Source organism: Setaria viridis, chromosome 2, assembly GCF_005286985.2.
Source record: "Setaria viridis chromosome 2, Setaria_viridis_v4.0, whole genome shotgun sequence".
Taxonomy (NCBI): domain Eukaryota; kingdom Viridiplantae; phylum Streptophyta; class Magnoliopsida; order Poales; family Poaceae; genus Setaria; species Setaria viridis.
The window spans coordinates 44,810,796-44,835,001 of record NC_048264.2 but is presented as its reverse complement, the minus strand read 5'-3'; the positions used below and the strand labels follow the sequence as shown (position 1 = coordinate 44,835,001).

Below are 24,206 nucleotides of genomic sequence, written 5' to 3'. Positions count from 1 at the left end.
ACCAAAGCTCAATCCTGAAGAACTAGAACTTCAGTTCATACCATGTCATATATTTATCCAACCAAATTAAAGGATCGTTTTATTTGGAATGCTGATCGTTAAATTTATACTGAGACAACTAACAACAACCGGAACTGAAATGACGAGTCAACGAATATCTATAGTGACTCATGGTTGGTTGGTAATTGGTATAGTGGCTTTTACCAACTCCAACATAGTTGGTGATATGGGGTTGTGGTATAGTGCATTCAGTGAGAGCGTGCATTAAATGATATTAACGTATATTGCCCAATGAATTGATCTGTTTTGGAAAGATTGGTGTTAATTTAGCTATAGAGTAATTAAAGAGGACCAAAAAAGATGGGTAAGACCTCAAACCATTACATTTTAGATGAAAACAAAGTTACTCAAACCTTGCTGAAGCTACATAACTACCGTAAGATCTTTGATCTTACAATAGAGAGTAGTTCATTAATTTGATGGTATAAAAAATAATGGCCACGAAGTAAATGTCTCATTCATATTTGTCCACATGTTTCTGCAATAACAGCTGCAACAACTGTCAAATTTCATGAATAAAACGAAGAGAGCCTAGGAGGTCTTTTTTTCTAGCATTCAATGAACACATGTAATGCATTCGTCCATGCATGACTTCACTGAAATTCTGGAATCCATGCATTTCTTCGGTAATTTAGGGTCGAACTCGATATGAATGGTGCGACAGAAATACATAGATATACAAATGAATCCATTTATTTATACACATGGATCTCGGCCGGAACACACAGATCACAATCACGGCCGGATCAGATGGCATGGCGATGCGCATACATCGCTCACGCTCCAAATCTGATATCCTAGCTATACAATATCATCAATAACCCAGCATGCATGCATGTGCGTCACACGAATGAGCAAATTACACGCATGCATTTGCTTAGAGCGCCATTTCAATAATATGCGCCCCTAAAGTCATCATGGTAGCTCATCGATCATGGCTGTGGCGGGACCACCTCCGGCTTCGGTGGCACTACCTCTGGCTTTGGTGGAAGCTCACCAGCCAGCACCGGGGGTGGCAGCTCCGGCTTCGGCAGTTCGGGTTGGGGCAGGGGCTGTAGTGGTACCGGCAATGGATCCGGCTTCGGCAGGGGTTGTGGTGGCACTGGCAATGGGTCAGGTTTAGGCAGAGGCTGCGGTGGCACCGGCAGTGGCTCCGGCTTGGGCACGGGCTGCGGTGGCACTGGCAGTGGCTCCGGTTTGGGCACGGGCTGCGGTGGCACCGGCAGCGGCTTGGGCTTGGGCAGAGGCTGTGGTGGCACCGGGAGCGGCTCGGGTTTGGGCAAGGGCTGTGGTGGCACCGGCAGCGGCTCAGGGTTTGGCAGGGGCTCAGGATTCGGCAGGGGCTGTGGCGGCACCGGCAGCGGCTCAGGGTTCGGCAGGGGCTGCGGCGGCACCGGCAGGGGCTCAGGCTTCGGTTCTTCAGGCTTAGGAAGAGGCGGCAGGTCAGGCTTCGGGAGCTCCTGCATCCGCCGCGCCGCGTTGCTCATGCCACCGCATGAGAGCAGCAACGCCAGGACGAGCATGAAGGAGGACATGGTGTTCGTGGAAGCCATGGCTTCTTATCGATCAACTCTGTGTTCTGGATGCAGAGAACGGAAGGCGAGCTACGGTATTTATAGAACGAACGAGCTCACCGGAGGTGCTCATGTCGGTGTCTTCCGGCTCACCCGAGCGCGTGCGGTTGGCCGATGGCCATAGCCGTGACGTTTCTGCTTCCCAGCTTCATTTGGCTTCTGTGATGGATACGGCTGCTTGGGGGCGAGGACGTATAATTCCTGTCCTGTGATTAATGGGGGTTGTCGACTGATCGGGCGAGAGGTCGCCATATCGGCGTACGCCGGGTTTCTTGCCGCGCCTGCGCGACGTGACGATGAGAGCCGTGGGGCGCCTGCCCGGGTACCCGCCGCCGAACTGATCGAGCCTCCTCGCCGGAACGGAAAACGACGGCGCCGTACGGTGGCGCTGCACAGGTCGCGGTAACATGTGGTGCGCGAGAGACTCTCGCGGCGTGGGGAGAATAGTAAAAGGTGGATCACGCGGCGGCAGCGGTGAGGTAGGCCGTGGCCGTGGGATTCTGACGCGCGAACGGCGCCGGCCTGAGGCCTTGGGCGCCGCCGGCTGTTAGCCGAGCTCAAGAGTCGTTACCGCGGGGTGATTTGGATGGCTCCATGATACAAAGTTGTTGCCCGGGGACTCTGAGTCGGGCGCCGACATGCTGCGAGGAAGTGTGGATGGAGTGGTAGTAGTGCCACCGTGCCGGCAATCGGCAGCTCCTGATCGAGGGGCCGATTCGGGAGGGAGTGGGTGCGGGAGGGAATGGGCTTTGGCGTGCGACCAAGAAGATGAGAACAGAATTAAAGTTGGAATGAAGAAATTTTATATATGGCAGTAAATAAAATCGTATGAATTGGTTCCAAACATACTGTATGAGTGATTTTGCTTAGTAAAAAGAAAAAAATGTTACACTCTTAATAAACAAAAGAGAGAGAAACAAAGCATCTCTGTCCTCTCTGTTTTTAAGCACAGCTCCAAAACATCACGTGTGAGGTAGTTAGCCTAGCAGTGGTGATGATTAGTGACGCGAAGCAATGAAGTGGGGAATGGTTAGTCACGGGTGTTGTGGAAGGAAGAGAAAGAAATGTATTAATGTGTTGCTGGAGGCGAAAGGAATCTAACTATGAGAGTTGTTGAAGTCCCTACGAGGCTTTATAGACTTTTTTCAATATCTTTTTATTTTTAAATGGGCAGTTTGTAGTTCTAATGTTAATTATCTAGCATAATTGATAATTGTTGGCAATTTGTTTTTTGAATGATGTTATTGGCAATTTGTTAATATTATTGAGAAACATAAGTAAATGTACTAAAAAACTTTGGATGCTCAAGAAAATTCTAAAAACTATTAAAATTGTTGGTCACTTACTGAGACAAAATGGCCGACAAGGCATGAGCGAAAGCATGTGTCGAACAAGAACCCTTATGAAATGCTTTAGTGTAGTGGCAGAATATTGCTTGTGCTTTTGCACTTAGGAAATGCTTCTCTCAATAACTCAATCGATCTTACTCTTATCTCTCCATATGACATGTTTTTCTCTATCTTAATATTATCTCTTATTTCTTGCGTTCTTTTGAGTGGTAACTATCAATGATACTGTTCTACATAGGCATATTATCGCTTCACGAACAACAATATTTTTCCTAGTATAATTGAATAGAAAGTTAATTCCTAGTAGAAAGCTCTAAGTTCTAAATTGAGCGTTTGGGATAAGAATTTGACTAGTTGTGAGTTTGAAAAAGTTCAAATTTGCATGTTGAAAGCAAAATTTCAGGTTAATGATGATTGGTTGAAAATTCTGGTTCTAAAGTTCAGCATAAATGTTTTATTGGTTGGTGAACACGTCAATGATAGAGCAATATAACGTATAAAAATGGAATATAGCAAAGAAATAATCGTCTGAAAGTAGAGTAGTACTCCCTCCGTTCCAAATTGTAGGTCGTTTTAACTTTTCTAGATTCATAAATATTATTATACACCTAAACATACACTACATCTAAATGCATAATAATATCTAAGAACTAAAAAAACTAAAACGAGAAGAGTAGTATATTATATTTCATTCGCTATGTTTGGATATTTGGTTGCTAATCGCAGCAGCTATGCACGCGCAATTCGCCGTGGCATGTTCGATCGAAGCAATTCCATCCTTCGATGCCAGGTTTAATGAAAAAAATTTTACTCGGTTCAAAGCCAGATAGAAATAAAATAGTGCCTGGGCCGAGGGCGCGCTGGTGTGATCGGGCCACCAGGGCAGCTTGTTCATCTGAGTTCGGCTGATGGTTTGGTGATAGCATAGCGCTGCGCGCTTGTTGCTGACATGCAGTACAGGCTTTGCGTCTGTTGCGTGCAGACTGCTTATGTGCCTTCACAGTTTCCAGCATCGTCAGATCAGCTGCATAAATGAACTGCCTGTAGACTGAGTTTTAAAAAAACATAGATACGTGTATTGTTTGGGCTGAGATTTGTATTCAGGTGGCACGCATTGCGATTCTTCTGGCTTCTGCACCCCCACGGAAGAGAGCTCATATGCAGATAGTGGTAGTAAATGACATTTAGCAGGCATCCAGATGCCTAAGCCGTAGCCGGAGGAGGAGGAAGAGGAGGAGGGTGCCACGACCCGCGCGAGGCGCTGTGGGCGGCACGGCCTCCCTCCCCTTCCCTCCTGCTTCCCCCACCGTCCGCCGTTGAGCCCTATCCCGCCGGAGCCCGATCCGCCCGCCTCGCGTCGGCCCGGCATGTACCAGTGGTGCAAGTTTGAGTTCTTCAAGGAGAAGGCGGTCGGCCGCGGCGGCGGGGCCGGCGGGGGGTCGTCGTCCGCCGCCGTGCCGGTCGAGATCGCGGGCCGTGTCACCTGCTACTCAGGCGGCCGCAGCTGCGTCACGGTGGGGTGCGACGACGGCACCATGGGCCTCCTCGACCGCGGGTTCCAACTCTCCTACGACTTCCAGGCTCACACCTCCTCCGTCCTCTTCCTCCAGCAGCTCGAGGTACAGGCGCTCGAACTCGATCTGATGCGGCGGGATCCTTCTCCGCTTCGGAAAGTCGTTGAATTTGTCGATAGGTTTCTTGTTACTAGTTAGCGTCGTCTACTCCTGGGTGGGTCATGTGTAATTAGGGTGCATTAAAACAAAAAGGCAAAACTGTCAGGTGGTATTTTTATAGGTAAAATTATAATTAGCACAATATATATTATTTGAGAATTTTTTTCTGCACGACATTTTCCCGCTTGACCGCCGCCACCAGTATTTTTATAGGTAAAATTATAATTAGCACAATATATATTATTTGGGAATTTTTTTCTGCACGACATTTTCCCGCTTGGCCGCCGCCACCACCCGCGTGCGGCGCCCGTCAATCTGACAGTGCTCGGCCGCCGCCACGCACACCGCGGCGCCTGTCGATCTCCCAACAATACCATTTTACATATTTCTAATCATACCCTTATACTACCCATACTACTCATGCATACTAACTATACTACAACTTAAGATTTTAGTAGTATACAACCGTTGGATCCTCAAGTACGAGCCATTTTCCAATAATAGTATAAGGTAATATTGTGTACTGTAAAAGAGCTCTTAAAAAGAGCTCTTAAAGCTCTTAGGAAACGGGTCCGATTGGCAATGCTTGTTGACGAGTGAGAAGAAAACTTGCATGGACCCTCATCAAGAAAGAAATGCTTAATCAAATTGGGAATGCACATACATGTGCAGCACTTCATGTTCAAGCCTTAACCTGCAAACCAAGGCCATCATGTACAAGCACGCGAAGGTTCCAGCCAACCAGAACAAGAAACGCTTATTCGGGGACAGGTACTGTAGTCTCATAGAACTTAGCAGCCAGACCGCTCACAATTGGCTGCCATTTAATGTAAGGAGCTTCTGGCAGTAGAAGATAATGTCGTGGCCTTCACAGACGATTGTACAGCGCAAGCAACTCCTTCAGCTTTGCTGCCTCAGGGCTAAGGCTGTCGAAGCCAACGGAGCTCGGTATCCTCCATCTCCAGTTTCCTTTCTGTTCGGAAGGTAAAAAATAATAGGCTTTCGTGACATTGCTGTTTAGGAGCATATGTGAATTACACAGGTAGAAGGTCAGATGGGATGTAGTAGATAACCTGGGTAGCTGGAGTGTTCATTCTACCAGAACTGTCGAGGCCAAGAATATCCTGCATGGTTACCATGGAAGTCCTCGCAACAGAAGAAAGAGCAGCAGTAATCAGTGTCCATGAGATGTCAGTATTCTCGGCTTCCGGTAGATACTTAATCACCTAAAAAAATGGAAGAAAGAGATAAATATTATGACAAACAGTTCCGTAAATATGATAATTCAAGAGAAATTGGAGATACCGACAATTTGCCTCTCTTCCTCGGGTAAAGTTTTCCACCAGCCAAGAACCTATTAAGAAAATCATTGAAATGTGTAAAGATTCTATATTTATTTGTTTAATTAGTAGTCCTGCAAAAATATTTAAAATGAAAAGCAGTAGAGAAACTTGGAACTAACTGTATCATTATCATGTGTTCCGGTGTACACAACTTGGTCCATTTCATGGTTATGCGGCAAGTGAGGGTTGTCAGAGCCAGATCCAAAGGCTGTTCCACATATACAAATGGAATGAGAAAACCAAAACATTAATTGATAAAGAAAAGTATGCTCTCTGCTTGGTAGTATTACCAAACTGGAGAACTGCCATCCCAGGGGCCCCAATTGTTTTCCTTAGCTGAACGACATCTTCAGTAATCACCCCCTACAAGTAGCAATCATGGATGAGATAAACATTAGCATGAGGAATCAAACCTTCTATATTTTAGAGTATCAAGATATTTGCTAGGAACTCCCAGTTCAAATTACACTTAACCTTTTGACAGCTAATTCCATGTATCTATATTAACATTTATTCAGTGGAAAACGTGTGTAGTTTTGCAGATTTACTTGAATGAGTCTGTTACAACTTACAAGCAGGGGCGGAGTATAGTGCTGGCAAAGTAGGCCATGCCCCCCCTGGTTTAGGAAATTTCTTTAAGAAGCCCTTAATTCCACCATTTAAGCACATACAAAATGGTAATTTGGCCCCCTCTATTACATAGTTGCCCCCCTCTCACTTTCCATCCAAGCTCCACCACTGCTTACAAGCCATGAGAACTTCTTTCTAATTTCTACACCCATACTGGACTCTAATTGATTAAAGAAGATTTGGATTGTTGGATGCATACCAGGTCTTCTGCTATTATATTTATGCTACCAACAGCCTTGAAGATCGCATCAAAAAAGGCATTCCTTGGTCCAGCCTACTGCCAAAGAAAACAGGAAAACACATATCAGCAGCAAAGATTTTCTGAAAAGGAAAAATGCAATACCACGTTCATCAAGTCGATGCTCACCCTCCAGCTTCCAACTAGTGCTACTTTTGCGTCTACATTATGCACGAATGCTAAGTTAGATGAAGGAAATCGATCTTCCCATAAAACAGATTCACTTACAGTACAGATATTTAATTTGCAGGGCTTAGTGCCCTGATGTATTCAGCTTACCAGAAGGTACTGCCCAAAAACCTGCAAGCCCCCGGAAATGGTCGATACGGAACTCATCATACAAATCAAGGGCTCGTTTAATCCTCTTTATCCACCATGAAAAGCCATCTGCTTCCATAGCTCTCCAGTCATACAATGGACTGCAGAATTGTAATTGATAAGGAAATGTCGTGTGTTTTTTTCCTCTGGTACTGAATAAGAAATACACAGACTAAGGACTAGGCAAATTTATTGATAGGGGAGAAAAGCATCTACCTGTTCCATAGCTGACCAGTTTCACTAAATGCATCAGGTGGGACACCACTAACAAAAGTGGGGAAGCCATTCTTGTCCTTTGCAACCAGAGACAACAATCAAGAACGACAACACAATCATTATAAGTTTTCAAACAATAAAAGTAAGATTGTTTTAATAAAATAATTGAGGGTATACCAGCAAAAATGATTTCCTGTTTGCCCATACATCTGCACTATGGTAGCCAACATATATAGGCATGTCACCCATTATGCTGATACCCAGCTTCTGTGCATATTTACGGATCCGTTGCCATTGCCTTTGAAATAAGAATTGCTGAGCCATAAATGTCTCTATCTGCATAATACATGAAGTTGCTAAATCTACTGACTTTGTTTAAGCCTTTGAAATAAGAATTGCTGAGCCATAAATGTCTCTATCTGCATAACACATGAAGTTGCTAAATCTACTGACTTTGTTTAAGAAAAAAACCACAAAGCAAGTATCATAGTTTCGAATGCTTACAAAGTCCTTCTGTTTTAGATATATGTCTTCCAAGGCTCCAAGATGGCGATTTTTCACAGGTTCAGGCCACTCATACCAGGAGAATGCACCAATGCTTCTGTCAATAGCAGCAAAAAGTGCTGCATCTTCAAGCCAAGCTGGCAGGACAGGACAGGAGACAGTAAGCTATACTGTACATCAATAGGTATTTTGATATTTTCCCTCCAAGAGGAAAAGGCAAGCATTTGTAAAAGATGTCCCATGCATCGAGACAGTCACTTATTTGATAATTAGCGGTTCTTTAATATCCAGCTATGTATGGATACAATAGTTTTTACGGAGATATAATTTAGTACTTACCATAAAAGGCATTGTTTTTTCTTATATCATTAATCTTATTTCATAAAATGCAATTTAATGGTTTATATTCTCATCCAAAATTACATTATGTTGCCAGTAGGTATGTATGCCAGGGGCGGACACAGCATATGGACATGGGTGTACAGATGTACACCTAATAATTTTGCAAGAAAAATACCAGTTAGTATGTATATACATACATGTATAAAATAATAGGGCCAAACTGTGAATATTGGAGCCCAAACAAGCAAAGCAGCCCAGTCCCAATCATTGTTTACCCATCCTCCCGTGTTCGGCTGGCACAAAACGCCACTCACAGGCCCAGTACACCCCAATGGCCTTGTCCACAGCAGGGGGGAGCTGGCTAGAACAGAAAAGGAGATGAAAAAGCCCTCTGCTTCCCTCTCGCTGGCTCGTCGCTGTTCTGAGTTCATGCTGCACAGATCGAGATCCCCAATCGATTTTTCTCTTCCTCTTCCTCCCATCGAAACTAGAGTTTGAGTCTTGCCGATTCGTGTTGGACTCTATCCACGAATCCTCATCGGCAGCGGCGGCAGGGAGCCAGCCGGCCGGGCCACGGGCGCTCTGCTAGCTATTGGCCAAATGGCCATGCCTGGCGCGGACGACGGCGACGGCATGGCTGCCACAAGATATTCTTAATGCTGTTTCACTCATCTTTCATGCAGTGATTTTATTTATTAGTGTGAGTAATTTTATTTATTAGTTTGTAGTTTCAAGATATTGTATGGATAATGGCTTAAGCAAGTATTTGTACCGTACTATGTGCCCTTTTTTCGTGTGCATATATATCTTTTGTCTGCTATTACTATTTGGTTTGCAAATTTTTATGTACACCCAATCTTGAATTCCTGCGTCCGCCACTGATGTATGCTATTCACAGTAAGAGAACAACATGAAAGGTGAAAACATGGTTTAAAAGTTATCTTTAAAAAAATCCTGCCTGATATATTTGGATCTTTCTTGAAGCAGTCATATTGTGTTCTGAGCTCTCCTTGACCCAGTAAGAGCCTCTCTGCTGCCTACAAGCCAATCAAGCAAAAGATTGATCTTCTTCAATTCAGTACATCATACAATATTATTACTACATCATTAGTTACACAAGAGCTCATTTTTTGTATCATTTCTAGACAAAACAAACGAATGTCTGAACTTGGTTGCCACAAAAGTGTCCAGTTGCATGAATGAGGAACAATTGCCAATCATCAGTAGATATCAGCATGCATAATTTTTTTTATTGTAGCACTGATCCAAACTTAAGCTCAACTAAAAAATCAAACCTAAATAAGCAAACATTAACGACTAACCTTTGCAATAAGAGGTTCTTTCAGATTTGCAACGGTGTCAAATTCAACATACTCCACATCCCTGTCATTAATTAAAGAAACTAAAAAGGTTCAACTCTATCCTCCAAACCCCCGACCCAGGGCAGTAGGGAGCATACTTATAAATGAACTTCAAAGTGACCAAGAAGGAATTCAAACTCACACAGGACTAGGAAGTTCATCTTCCATCAATAGACCATCTTTTACAAGCTCTTCAAGAGATATCAAAAGGGTATTACCACAGTTGGCATCCTGCAAATGCAAACCCATTTAAGTACACCTCATATTACTGTCATAAATAGGCAAGCCAAGCTACCCACAAAGTTAACTTCATATCAACAAAAGTCAATCCTATTTGAATAGAGCATCACCTGCCCAGAATAAGGAGATCCATCCTCCCCAGCCGACCTCCCTGGAGGAACAAGTGGCAGAACCTGCAAACATGGACAGAACAAACAAAAGATTTCAGAAATTCAACTTGGTTGTCACAAGATCAAACAGGAAAAACAAAATACCAAATAGAACGTGTGGAAAAACTAGGACCCTTACTGGGGACAATGAAGCAATTAAATAAATATCAATAGTTACATACAACTTTTCTGTACAAACATTGCTTCTATTTCTTTACTTCATGCTCGTCGTTCTAGACTATGCAGCATCTGTTTATTGACAGCAGCAAAGGATAAACAGTCCCTTAACAATTTGTCATTACAATTTCCAGCAAGCATATTACCTCAAGTTTATGCACTGGAACCTGCATGCATGCTCTGATATCACCTTTTCTCTAGCATTATGGTTTCATAGTACTCATTTCACCCTCTCTTTTGTTTCATTGATATGAAAACGAAAGGATTCCTTGTCCCATCACAACAGATACGGACGTACCTTTCAATCAAGCTGCAACTACCGTCCCAGTAATACAAAACTACAAGTTTCATAGTGACTAAGCAAAAATGGACGACCATACTAGCTCCACGTACTGAACATGGGCCCAGCACATCCTGAGCCTATTCGTCCCGTTCCCAAGCCCACAGTGAAAGAGGACGATGACACGGCCCACCTCTCTCTGCAGGCGCCGGTGCGGCCCGCAAGTGCAACAGCAAAAGAGAATCCCATGATCTCTAAACCCCGAAAATTCGCCGTTAAGACGCTAAGAACACACTAATCGCAGCATAATGCGCCAGCAAAATGAGCGAACCATAGAGGCATCGTGCGGGGCGCTAGTCAGTTCACCTGCCAGAGCGTGCAGCCGGCGTCGCGTAGCCAGTGGAGGAAGGCGAGCGCCTCGTCGCCGAGGTCGCCAATGCCGTGCGGGCCCCGGAGCGACGTCGGGTGCAGCAACACCCCCGCACGCCGCCGCCGCGCCGGCTCCACGGTGGGCATCATCTGATCGTACCCCTCCGGCAGCTCCTCCCCGACGCCCACGGCCGCGGCCGCGGCGGGGTCCAGCGCCGCCACGGCCGCCATCGCGCTCGCTGCGCGGCAGGCCGCGGCCCGCACGGGGAGCACGCGCGCCGCCCGGGGCGGGAGGAGGAAGCGGCGGTGGGGCGTGGAAGACGGGGCGGGCAGCGGGAGCGTGAGGACGCGCGCGAGAACCATTTGCGACCAAGGGGACGGGCGCGCGGGGCGGAGTGGAGCGGGGAGGGGAAGGGGAAGAGAGGAGGATATGGGCGGTGGGGGATGACACGTGGGCCCCGCATGTCGGGCAGCGCGCGCGTACCGGGTCCCGTGAGCCGAGGCGTCGGATCACGAGACGTGGTGGCCCCCGCTAGCTCGTGACGATGTCGTGCGCTTGTAGGGTCCCAGCTGGCGTGACCCACCTATGGCATGGAGGTGAGGAGGTCCCCCGCGACAGCATACTTCTGGAATACGTACTCCTAGAAATACGCTTCTTTATGGAGCAAAACGGGTATAACAGCCCTCCAGTATTAGCGTGCGTGGGCAAAAGTTGGCTTTAGACAATGGTATAACTGACAGGGTAGCGTAAACGTACGCTGCTTAACATAAGTGTTTTCCTCTCACAACAAATCAGCCGATTCAGCTTTTCAACCGGCTTATAAGCTGAAGCGAACAGGCCAAGCTTGGAGAAGCAGCTTTAGATTTTTTTTTTTGTTCCTGAAACTGATCACTGAAGTAGTACAAGCTGATAGCATGTTACAACCAGGCCGGAAACAAGATTTTATTCACTCTGAGCGCTACACCGTGGGGAGGAACAAAAAGAAGACTAGAGCTCTCTTTCCAATATAAAGCATCTAGTTCTTTTATTTTGGCTAATTACAAATGGTTGATGCTGATCTGCCACCCCCTTTCTCCGTTTCATATCTCATATTTACATCGTGGAATCTTCCTACAAACTACAAAAATTTGGCGATTCCGTGAATCCTTTCGGTGGTACTGGCTTCCCACCTTGTACAGAAACCTCCTTCTGCAATAATGTTATTGAATCTTTTCTACTATTACCTGACCCTTTTTACAAGGAAAAAGAGGAACCGTTTCTGACCTTTTGCACAAAGGCAGTGCGGTCTTCCTGGAAAGGCAAAGGAGAGATCTCCGAGCCGCCGGCGCCTCCCATCAAACAAAATGGATAGACAGGTCAGTGGCACGATCTTCCTTCGGATCATTACACCGAAGGAGGCCGTGAGTGCATCATCGCTCACGAATCGGCTATCCTTGTAACTGATGTTACTACTGCATTGCAGAAGAAGCACCTCTGGCTGTTCAGGAGATGCCTGCTTATGCAGCCAAAGCAGGACCGGTGATGGCATGGCTGGAATGTTGCATCCGAATCACAGCTGTAGCAAATGCAACAGGTGTCATCTTTTTCCTCGTCACCTGTGTTTAGGATACGATCTTCACCGTCCACAGCCATTGTAATGCGTCGGAAGTAATGAGAGAACTCTTCAAGCTGTGCTAGCTTTGCAAGGGAGGCATCCCCTCGGAGAACATTGCTCTATATAAACACATGCATAATGGAAAACCAGTGTCAACCAAAAAAATAGATAAAAAACCATAAAAAAACTTAAAATCAAGCTGATTAAGGAAATCGGATATAAAATGGAGAAGAAGGAAAGGAAAGAAAACTAACCCAGTTGTAGCTCAGTAGGTACTGCAGCCCAAAATGGATTGTTGTGGGACAATCCATGCTTGCAAACACTGCAATCACATCATTTAGCTCCCTATGTTCTGATGTGCTGCTGCATTCCATAAGATTGAGGATAATGCCTACAAGAGGAGCCAAGATCATAGTACGATTTGTTTTCTCTTGATGCTGCCCTGGCCGTCTTAGAGTCCTGCATACACAAGCTTCCTACTGGTTAAAAATTACGCCCACCAACTTTTGTAGGCTGTACACATAAAATTAGTTGTTGCATGATCAAGAGATAGATGTACCATGAAACATAAAGGTAGACCTACCAAGATGGAAGCATAATAACTCACTTCACTGAGCTCAAATGAATCACATTAGCAATTTAATTTAGGTTATGACTTATGAACATAATTTAATATACATAGGTTTCAAAGATCATACACCAATTTACAAGAATAACAGCGCTGCACATTTTCAGACTTTCAATAAGGACATTCTACCGCTCGAATTTTTTCAGAAACTTCAGATTAAGATGTTGACTCACATGTCAAAGAACTCTGCGTTAGCTGCTGATATGATGTGGTTGAGAATAAAGACAACCAATTCAGTCAACCTCCGCAAATTCATATCTGGTCCCGCGAGGAATGCACAAGGAATCTCTCGGGTACAGAATTCCAAGATCCTCGCAAGATTACAAGATATATCAAAAATTACACTGCACTTCCTTTGCTGCAGGTCAGCAACCTGAAAATAAAATATGTATGGTCAAATTTTCGTAGTTGCACGGCCACACCAGAGGGAAAAAGGAACATAGATTGTGCCTCTCCTGATAGATCGTATTGGAATAACTGGAGCAACCAAATACCAGAAAATGATTCCTATCACTAAATTTCATTACTATACAGCTGCATAAAAGAGAAGAAGTTAAAAGATATGAGCACTACAGGCTACCACCGATCAGTACACGGATAATAAAAAAAGTGATAATCCACCTGGTGTTTATCTTGCATCTCTCGGATCGACATGGAGAACTCGGTCATTGTCCAACTGAGTGTGTTGAAAAGTCGATTGAGGAAGGAAAAGAACAGTTCTTGTTCATGAATGCATGTTTCCCTAAGTAGAACCTTCAGGAGGGGAAAAACAGATAATCAAATCAATAGTTTGCATAATATTATAACACTCACGCAATTCATACACCTAATTGAATAGAAGACTGAACAAAAATATAACATAAGTGGCAACATTTAAAAATACCTGAAAAGTTGCGGATGATGAAGATTCACCATTCTTAGAGGAAGCAAATCCTGAGCCTTTGCAGAGTCGGAAAAGTATGTTACTAACAGGAATCCATGATCTGTTGTCAAAAGCTGATAAAAGTGACCTTGGCATTCTATTTATAGCCTCCCGATTGTTCTCAAAAACAAGCATGAATTCTTTGTACTGTACAAGGACTGAAATTGATTGAAGAAGAAGATCTTTCAAGTCTGGATTCACTATCCTCGTATCGTCAAAGTGCTTGACAACCAGAGTGACCTATTAGTGACAGAACAGAACCCTTAGATAACTTGAAGCACTTAACAGCATGCTGAAAGCTATCAAGAAATAATAATGACTTGGCTCAACCAAACTATCACTTAAAATAGGCTTTTTATCTCTCTGAGCTTAAGATCTGGACTATAGCTACTATTCACTGCAAACCTTCAATACCATTAATATCAACAACAAAGATCAGTGCAATTAGATTTCAAACAAAAAAGAAGGTAATGAATTAAGATGAATCAAAATGAATGTTACATACAAATGAGGCCAGCCCTTGCTTGAGGAATACTGCAGGCGAAACAAAAGGAGGATCGCTCCTTCGCAGGGCATGGAAACAATCAACCTGCAAAGATAATAAAAAGAAGATCCTCTTGGGTAAATATGCTCATTGTGGATGGGAAAAAAACATAACACTAAATGAAACAACAAACCTACCAGCGATTCCACATAGAACTCAGGAACATACTGGAAAATGGTTTTTGAGTCACTAAGGACCAAAAGAAGCTCCACAACCCACATGCAAGTTGCATACATTCCCCTTTGCTTCCATGGAGAGAAAAGAGTGGCCCGGCACCTGAATGCAACATAAGAAAAAAAAACAGCAGATTAACTCAGTGGCCAAAGAAGGATTGCAAAAACGCTTAGTACGTCTAATTCTCATAGTGCTACTTGCATAAATAATATCCATATCAAAGAACATAAATTGTTGAGCATCTCATAAGTTATACAGCTGCAAGGCATCAAATGTTTAAAATACTTTCTTTCATCTCTCCTACTGGCTAGCTAACCAGTTGAACCCATTGTAAATATTTTAACATGAATATTCCAGATCACGACTAAATTCAAAAATCATGTCTGTGGCACAATTCTAAACCTTGTAGCACATGCAAAAAACTTAACCATTCTGCCATGGTAGCGAGAAAAATATAGAAGCTTTATTATTTCAGAAATCATACCAAACACAATGGCGTACACAATCCACCAAATCCTCATGATAGCTATTCCGGGCTTCTTTCAAACGCCTTACTTGCTCTGCGCATGATTTTTCTCGTATCTGCCTGTCAGTTTCTTCCAGTAAATAAATGGATTGTGACTGCTGAGACATGAAATAAAACGCCTGTATGGAACAAACATAAGTCAGTACTATAATATATATTAAAATCAGGATATACTAATATCATAGTAAGCTGATGATAGGTCATATGGGAAGTCAATGAACAAGTAGATACTCCCTACTTTCAAAAATACAAGGCATATTTTATTTTGGAAAAAGTTTGCATATTCTGACCAAAACTTAGTCAAACTATAAGTATTTGTAGTTTATAAAGCTTATAAAACTATACTTCAAAATGCTTTCACCACTATAAATGCTAGATATTGTGAGAAACAATTGTAAAAGTCTAATTCTGAAATTAGGTCAAAACATTAATATGCCTTGTTATGAACTTAGATCTAGATAGCCCTAGAATGGCAGCCGCATCATAAGGGCACGGATAGGAGAAGGGGACTGTGGGATAGCAAGATTGATATTCTTCTTGCTTCCTTTGATTGATACATCTCCCCTCCTTATATAAAGAGGCTTACTTGACGCATAAGCAAGATTACCAACCCTAACCCTAATGGACCGAGGAGGGGCTCCTCCGACGCCAGACTCAGTCAGCGCAGGTGTGAAGGAGATGGTGGTGACGGCGGTAAGACAGGAGGTAAGGTTGCAGTAGACCACCATGGGAGGTGAGGGGATTTGGGCCAATAGCTTGTTCAAGCCTGGCTTAGCTAGAACACTCAGTGGAGCATTTCCAGCAAGCCTAGCTAGGGGTACGTTTTGCAAAAGTCTGGCCTGGGTAACGAGGCTGACCCATCCTGCTTTAGAGAAGGGGGTATGCACCCAAAAAACACAACCTAACCAGCCCAATAAGCCCAGTTGGCCCAACCAACTGCCTATAACAGCCTTGTGTTCTTGAACAGGGGGATTTGCTTTACAGATGAGGATCCAATGTCCCATAGTATCACCACCAAGTGAAGTCGTCTAAAAAAAATTAATGCGTTGGCTGATGAGCATTGTGCATATTTTTAAAAGCAAAATGCATGCATGCACTAACACCTAAGGTGACTGAATACATGCAGTTTCTAGGTGACTGAATACATGCACGTTAAAGAGACTAAGGCGACTTATTCAGTGGCTAGTTGGGAACTGTTGTCATTTAGTTTGTAGGTTGCGAGTATCTCCAAGGATGCAAAGATAGGAATCCTTACTGCAGCATATATGTGTATTTGTATGCTTAAAAAAAACAACACTTGCCTGCCTAAAATTTGGTGAGATGCCCAGATGATATAACAATAACATAACATCAAGCAGCTCTTCCTCTTTAAGTGCTTCAGATGAAGATTGAGTTGCCATTGGCATGCTTTCTAGATTGTGAAGTGTTTGGTATCCGTATTCAATTTCTGATTGAGTACTTGTGCTAGCCTTGTCTTCGATCTCATCACTCAGACTTCTCCCACTGCACTCAGCAGCAACATGAGCAGGTCTTTCAGGCATGGGCTTACATGGGCCTTTTGAAGTTGATGGTACATACTTAGCACTTTCTTTGTATCTTAGGCCAATAGTAGCATCTGTGACTGAGCAGCAACAAGGCTTCTGTACTGTAGTGTGTGTTACGTGTGTCTCTTCATCATTCATGCAGCCTTCATCCCACTGCACTTCCTCTTCCACATCATCAAATTGGTGATGCATCAAAATGCTTGGTGATCCACCAATTCTAGGAATTACGCTATAATAGGCATCATTCCTGAAAAGTAATTGTGTCGGAAACTTCCTCTTTCCACCTTTGTGAAGAAATCCAACCCCATTACCACAGTTCACTTTAGAGGATGATGCAGACCCAGAAGAATCCATGGAAAATCCTTCAGACAACAAATGGAGGATTACGGTGTACAATGAAACAAGTACAGTATTGTTGAAAGTCCCATTGACAATCATCCTATGATCTCCACCTCTAGCTTTCAGTACCAAACTTTGTACAAAGGACCTAAATACAGAGCCTGGAGGCTGAGTGGGAGAAACTGGTGGAATAAAGCATATCACCAAGCTGCAAAGCTCACGATGCATCTCCTCGATCTGCATAGAAAGATTAAAGCATGTGAGTATATGACAAAATATCAGAGGCAGGCAGGGAGGTAGGGAGGGAGCTTCAGATATCTATAACCAATAGTATCTTAAAAGTAAAAGGTCTTGAAAGGTCAATCCCAAAAACAACAAACAAAGAATTTCAAATATATCAAGTAGCATACAAGTATAGAAAATAAAAGATAGCAGAACTGCGTAAGTTCACTACTGCAATAGCTGTTCAGTCACAACAATGCGATTTACTAACAAAAACAAAGAGCCCTAAACTATGTCAACTGCAAACATCATGCTAATCAAACTAAAGAATGTGTAGCGTTAGCATACACGTGTCACCATGATTCAATTCAGGAAGAAAGTAGAATAAGAATCATCAACCTGAAACATTATTTGATGCTAGCATAAGCTCACAGAATAGCAGAAACTCGGGCTTTTTGTTGCTGTGGCAACATTATGTATTAAATGAGCAGGAAAGAAATATAAAACATACTTCTCTGTGCAACAAAGAATTCCTAATTATCATCAGGAGAAATAACAGCTTACAGCAAAATTCTCCAAGAGGCAAGGAATATTTACCTTCTTGATTGCATCTGAGAGTGTTGTCATCGTCAGTGTCATGCTAACCTCATCCTCAGAAGACCCAGGCCACCAAACAGATGGTACGAGGCACTGTAAATCATGCTTATTTGGTATCTTCCTTGTAAGAAACCCTTCAAATGAGAATGAAAAATCTTCTGAGTTCCACCATAGACACATTACATCCTTATGCCTAAGAAGGTGACAAACCAGTGCTAAAAATGGATATGACCCAGAATATGGGCACTCTGTCAACACAAGTGGTGCAACTTTGCACATGCAAGAAAGTGCCACGATGAGCTCCTGCAATAATGATGTGCAACCTGGGAACTGAAGGAAAAGGTCGAGAATCTGATCAAGGCATGAGAGATCATGCGGCTCACGCGCCCTGAAAACATCTAAGAGAAGAGTGGTCAATGAGCCCCAGGCAATATACTCAAGGCACCCTTGGCTCACTTCAATAGCACTGAAAAATTCTGCACATATCGCTTCTGAAATTGGTCGAAAGAGTTCTTGCAGTGGTGCGAATTTCTTGACCCTCCTCAGTTTCTCAAAGTATGCTGATTCAGATTTCTCCAGATTTTGAACTTCTAGCAATCGGAACAAACATCTAAGAAGATATGTCGTGAATGTCGAAGAGCGCGGTGGCAACTCCATTGGTTCGAACCCATCAACAGGATACCTGAATGGATGTGAGCCGAAATTCAGATGACAACGCTCACCTTCTGAGAGGGAGATTGCAGCATAGTAGCCCTTGCTTGGTTCCACATTGCGAATTCCACCAAATGCAACACCAAGAGATGTCCCATTCCTGTAAAAGGTGATCTCTCTTGCATCCAAGTTGATGCAGCAACCGATCACATCCCCTACTGCCCATGGCTGGCCATACGGCTTTGGGTCATTGTTCCACTTAGTCACCCTTCGGCCATCAAATGAATATGAATCATCAGCATCACCAACACCTTTCTGATCAGTAAAAGGACAAGAGAGAGTAGCCCATCCAAGCTGCTGGACTCCAGAAGTCTCCAGGGTCACCTCATACATCCACTTGCCCTTCCACACGCAGGCATTAGCCCTAGCACTGCTGAATGGGGCAGAGCTCTCAACAAGTAACGGTCCCCTGACACTCCTGAACTTACCGCAAATGCTTGAATCATCAAGAACCACCTTGCTCTGCCCAGAACCTTTGTCATCAATCAAGACACTACCATGGTATCCATGGATACATTTGTCCCAGTCAAGATCAAATTTTCTAGCCTGATTCCTCAACACTGAGCGCACAAAGGCCGCATCGATCAGTCCAGGAGGCCGGACCACTGACTTGTGAGGGAGATCAAGAATGCGCTCTATAGTCCTCTCGACAGCCTGATGCCCAATCTCGTCATGATAGGACACCAAGTGTGTCTTCTGGGGACTAATCTTAGCTTCATGGCCAGACAATAACACAGCCAGCCCAGGGGAGAAACCACTCCTCCTATGGCTACAGCTTCCTTCTGCCATCAAGCTCAGGGGCGACCTTAACGTGGAGCATGTGATTCAGTTGAACCCCCAATTTCTTTGGAAAATAAACTGCACCCGCAACCTTTTGGGCGGATTGATCTTGCACGCTGAAGAAAAAGCATAACCTGATTAGGGGCCGACCCAGCATAGGACATAGGTGTACGCATGTACACCCGATAATTTTTGCAAACAAAATCGAAGCTGGTAGTTTCGTTCAAAGAAAAATCGAAGCTAGTAGGTAATATTTGTAACTGGGTCAGATCCGAACACAAATAGCTTATATTAGGGTTTGGGTGCTCCGTTTCGCACAGCAGGAAGGGAGGAGAAGGGTAGGGCATACCTGGTGGGTGCTCGTCACCGGCGAAGACCCAATAGCGCCGCCGCTCGCCCAGTCGTCGCCGCCAGGAAAGGAAGAGCAAGAGAGGAGAGAGCGACAGGGAGAAGGGAACGGGGAAAGAAACAGAGATGAGAGGGAGGCCGGGAGGGGCGAAACCGTGAACGCTCAGCACGCACAGGCAGCGAGCCGCGACGCGCTCGGACAACTCGACGGACCGTGGCAGCCAGTCGCTGACTCTCTTTGCCGTTATTTTTTTCCTTTCTTTATTTATTATCGGTTATTACGAAGTCGCCCTTTTTTCATAGATATTATCTTTTTATCTATATCCATATTGTGGTTGTTTCTTCCGACCGTCGTGGTTGTTTTGAAAAAAATTCCTCAACACTTTTGTAATCAACCCGTCATCCTAGGAGTTAATTATTTTAGGCTCGACCATCGAGAACACAGGTTGTGCCCAGCCGCGTCAGCCCCCACGCTCCCGTACGCTAAGCTGGCCACGCCAGCCACCGCGGGGGTCGTGCGCTGTGTCTAACCACGTCGGTCCCGCACTCCTGTGCACAGCGTCACCCGCCGCGAGCCCCGTGCACTGTCGCGTGGGCCTGTGCCACTCCGACTGCCGTGCCAACGTGCCCACGCTAGCCGTGGGCCCCTAGGCGCCGACCACTGAGCGGCGCGGCCGGTGCCACGGCAGTCAGGGTGACGGCATGGTGAAGAGGAAAGCTCCTGTTTTCATGCACCTCGCCCTACCCTACCTTCGTTGTCACTCGCACTGTTGCCCAACGGATCCGCCGTTGTCAACCCTCCAGAGCTGCCCTCCCGTGAGGCGGCCACTCCACTACCGACGGGAAGCACCACTTCCTCCCGCATCGTCATCTTCGTCGGTGACCCCAGCACCTCGGGCACCATCTGGTCGGGACCACTGGTCGATCCAATCACTGTCATGCCAACCTGCAATGGAGGTCGTCTCCCGGGGGGCAGCGCGGTCGGCAGGCAACGCAAACGGGGCGGAGGTCGGGACCTCACACCCCCTCAATGACGTCCAACCCCTTCAGATCCGTAACCAAGGCCTCCACATCTAGCCATTGGGGGCTCGATTTTGCACTTGATTGGAACGATTTGGAGTGGAGTATAAAAGAGACCTCCAGATCCGTAACTAAGGCCTCCACATCTAGCAATTGGGGGCTCGATTTTGCACTTGATTGGAATGATTTGGAGTGGAGTGTAGAAGAGAGGTGGATGGAAACGAGAAGAAGAGGAGAACGCACTCCTGCTCATGGCAGCCAGAGGCGCTGTGGCCTAGCGCTCGAAGCGGGAATGAGGCTAGGCACGGGGAGGACGAGCGCTTGCCTAGGTGACGGCGAGGACGGCAAGATGCGCAGCGCCGATGACGGCGAGGATGGAGCAAGATGTGGGTGGCGCCGATAGACGAAGAGGAAGCGACTGGCTGGATGACGATGAGTACGGGGGAAATCGAATGAATGGATAGAGCGGAAGTTAAGCGGTGAATTTTTTTTTATTTCCTTGTGTGGGTCCCACGTAATAAACAGATGCCACTCACAAATGCCTTCTACTACTATACTTGTAAAAAGAGGACTATTAGTGACAACGCACCAACATACTGTGAAGCGAAACCAACATATTAGGAACAAACGAATAATAACGTAGTAAGTAAGAACATGTAGCAACATAAGGGTGATAGTTTTAATATAATAGCTAGATAATAAAATCGGTTCATCTTTTCAATTTAAACAACTAAATTCATTTTGGTTTTTTATAATACTTAATGAGATTTTTTTGAAAAATCTAGAAGTTTTTTCTTATTTGATTTATTTCTTAATTTCTTAAAAGGAAATAACAAAACAGAAAAAAAATATTTTCCCTGCCTGTTAAGAAACCTTAAGCAAGAGTATATGTTCAGATTTAGAATTCCATACATATTCTATACATATATAGTTTTATACACGCACCTATACATACAGCTATATAAAACAACCCAAACCAATTAAATCGTTTTCATCACATTTTTATATCCCATAAGCATATTTGTATTGTAACCTAACTAGATGGTAGAATCTATCATGCTAATCTAACAAAAATATTTTATTGAGCTGAAATTCAAAATTTCATTAATCAATGTACGCAAATAAAACTACCGGTCACTATTTTCCACGTCTTTCAGTTGAAACCTCAATTGAGAGGTCCTAGATACCGAACGTACTCTTCTATTCAGTTATTATCGTCCATCCAATGGCGGATCAAAAAAACATATAGGGGGCTGAACTTATAAGAGCGCTAGATCATCAACATGATAATATAAGTTTCATCATACCCCATACAAGACCAACATTGTAATTTAAAGCAGTTTTATAGAGAAACGTAGAGGATAACTCAAAGTACATCACAGGGACAAGTAAAATATGTAAAATATGCAATTTGAATTAGTCCATATCGAACGAAGTAGATGATACGTGACGTCCATTGTGATACACCTTATTCTTCATAAAGAGCAATCTACACATAACAAATGAATTACTGATAAGGCAAACACTAACTTTAATATTCCAGGGGCTCGAGGGGTTCCACAGCGAGCCCCCGTCCCCCACTGCTAGATCCGCCCCTGCGTCCATCGGTGTTGGAATCAGCGGGAAGTTTGGAAGGACTTTGGAGAAGTTGTGAGGAAGATGAGGTGGAGAGAGAAAGATAATAAAAATTCGATTGGTAAGAGAATTTTCTTACTGTCTTTTATTTTTGACTTTCCTTTTTCAGAAAACATATAGCTCTACTGTGCGCACGCTGTGTGCTATGTGTGATTCCCTCTAAGAGTCAACTTCGTTTTTGCATGACTGCATGTGTGGCTTTCAGTTGATTTTGCCAATTTTAATGGCGGTAGAAGAGACATCGACCTTTACCTTTTTCTATAAAAGTATTCTTTGTCCCCGTTGACCTTTTTCCTTTCATATACTTAATTGTGAGGTTAGCCTTTCGTTAGCTTGAAATGCTAGGGCCAACTGTCAAGCAATCCCATTTAAGTTCAGTTACCATGTAATGCAGGTATGCAATAATCAAACATTCGGAAGCAGTTAGGCAATGTAGGACGTCAGCCTTTGATCATCTATTATTAGTTTGCTGTGCTACTGGAACAAAAGATTCAAGAACACCACTGACAAAGTTGCTTATATCAAGAAATAGACACAAGAATTTAATAGAGGGATAATACCATTTTTGGGCATGCATATCAATATATCATCTACGGAGTATCTTATATAGCATTAGCATAGAGAATGCCTCAACTAAAACTCCCGTTAGAAAATGAGAATGCGTCACACAAACGGCAGAGAGTAAAAAGAGAAGCCCTTTTTCCTCCTCCACGGGCAACCGCGGTCGTCCATGTCCGAAAGCGCCCCACCATCCACCGCCGTTGCATCCGGCGTTCCTGCGTCGTCATTCTAAGCCGAACACCCGTGCGACGGATCGCGAATTCGCAACCAATCCAGCCGTCGCCGCAGCCGGTCAGCGGCGAATGCTTTGATGGCAGTAGGACAAGCTGGGCTTTGTTTGGAGCTCGCAGCAACTTGCATTTCTGCATTTGTCTGCTGATACAAAATGGGAAGTCCTGAACCGTCTGGAGTCTGGACTCCGAGCTCGCCGCCTGGCAAGCTGTTGTTCGTGTGCACTCAGTTTTGAGCCGACTGTTAATTGTATACAAATAGAACAAGATGAAATGACACTGCCGGTTTATTTTTCTTTTTTAAAAAGAAATGGCGCTGCCGTTTGCGACAACCACGAAGTAGACCATGATGACCTGATCGAAGAAGCTTTCTCTTTTCACCGTGTATAACTGTATATCGATCATCTCCTCGCAGGTGTTGCTGTTACAAAAGGGGACGAATTGATTCGTCCGTGTCTTTGCCACATCTAGCGCAGCCACTGGCAGGTGGGCGACGAAAGCGTAGAAAGCCCCAGGCATAGTTCTGGACAGGGGAAAGGAAGAGACGAAAGGTGCTTTGGTAGCCGTCCCGGAAAGACGTAGCCTACCCGCACAAGATTCGTCGATTATTTTGCGTGCACGATGGACGGAACGGAAGAAGGATTACTTTATTCGGCACGTGAACCCGTCTCGCCTCGGGCAATTTCCCTGCATCCTTTTTCTCGGAGCACTTTGATTTCCCTTTCGATTTGGCGAAGAGCTAGCCGCGGCCGATTCCCCTTCAGGCTCCAGTTAGCGAAAGCGATGGAAATGATGGTGTGATCTTCGTGGCTGTCTTCGTCGCTCCGGAGGAGGAGACCAGGCGCGAGAGCGACGCCGCGAGATCTGATCACGTAGGCGCCCGGGTGCGGCACGGTGGCAAGCAATGCCGTCGCCGCGCGCGCGGGCGGCGCCTCCACGACTCGCGGATGAGCCGGTGGCGTGCGGCGACCGCGTGCCCGTGCCGCTCTCGCGCGGCCGCGTCACCC

The 24,206-nt window shown here is 44.8% G+C and overlaps 2 protein-coding genes across 2 annotated transcripts; both read right to left on the bottom strand.

The window, feature by feature from the left end:
* Window positions 1–5,272: 5,272 nt before the first annotated feature.
* On the bottom strand, window positions 5,273–11,234 carry LOC117845412 (4-alpha-glucanotransferase DPE1, chloroplastic/amyloplastic). Its single transcript, XM_034726450.2, has 16 exons — window positions 10,821–11,234; window positions 9,959–10,021; window positions 9,751–9,839; window positions 9,570–9,630; window positions 9,206–9,284; window positions 7,906–8,042; window positions 7,579–7,737; window positions 7,402–7,478; window positions 7,147–7,286; window positions 6,997–7,028; window positions 6,829–6,903; window positions 6,290–6,362; window positions 6,119–6,207; window positions 5,966–6,010; window positions 5,730–5,882; window positions 5,273–5,629 (listed from the first exon to the last, which is right to left on the bottom strand). The coding sequence occupies exons 1-16, from the start codon at window positions 11,184–11,186 to the stop codon at window positions 5,525–5,527; spliced, it is 1,743 nt and encodes a 580-aa protein (XP_034582341.1). The 5' UTR covers window positions 11,187–11,234; the 3' UTR covers window positions 5,273–5,524.
* Window positions 11,235–11,734: 500 nt separating this feature from the next.
* Window positions 11,735–19,950, bottom strand: LOC117845411 (E3 ubiquitin-protein ligase RKP). The gene is made up of 11 exons (XM_034726449.2): window positions 19,755–19,950; window positions 17,915–19,521; window positions 16,514–17,332; window positions 15,171–15,331; window positions 14,650–14,788; window positions 14,474–14,557; window positions 13,930–14,208; window positions 13,668–13,799; window positions 13,220–13,419; window positions 12,673–12,877; window positions 11,735–12,537 (listed from the first exon to the last, which is right to left on the bottom strand). Exons 2-11 carry the CDS (start codon window positions 19,412–19,414, stop codon window positions 12,241–12,243), a joined length of 3,816 nt encoding a protein of 1,271 aa, XP_034582340.1. The 5' UTR covers window positions 19,415–19,521; window positions 19,755–19,950; the 3' UTR covers window positions 11,735–12,240.
* Window positions 19,951–24,206: the final 4,256 nt, after the last annotated feature.

What these genes read in the sequence shown, in the direction of transcription:
- LOC117845412 (XM_034726450.2), bottom strand. Translation starts at nt 11,186, where the DNA reads ATGGTTCTCGCGCGCGTCCTCACGCTCCCGCTGCCCGCCCCGTCTTCC. An exon ending in CCGGCTGCACGCTCTGGCAG is followed by an intron (nt 10,022 to 10,820) that starts GTGAACTGACTA and finishes CCATGTTTGCAG; the next exon opens with GTTCTGCCACTTGTTCCTCC. An exon ending in AAGAACCTCTTATTGCAAAG is followed by an intron (nt 9,285 to 9,569) that starts GTTAGTCGTTAA and finishes ATTGGCTTGTAG; the next exon opens with GCAGCAGAGAGGCTCTTACT.
- LOC117845411 (XM_034726449.2), bottom strand. Translation starts at nt 19,414, where the DNA reads ATGGCAGAAGGAAGCTGTAGCCATAGGAGGAGTGGTTTCTCCCCTGGG. An exon ending in AGTTCTATGTGGAATCGCTG is followed by an intron (nt 14,558 to 14,649) that starts GTAGGTTTGTTG and finishes TTATCTTTGCAG; the next exon opens with GTTGATTGTTTCCATGCCCT. An exon ending in CATCATCCGCAACTTTTCAG is followed by an intron (nt 13,800 to 13,929) that starts GTATTTTTAAAT and finishes CCCCTCCTGAAG; the next exon opens with GTTCTACTTAGGGAAACATG.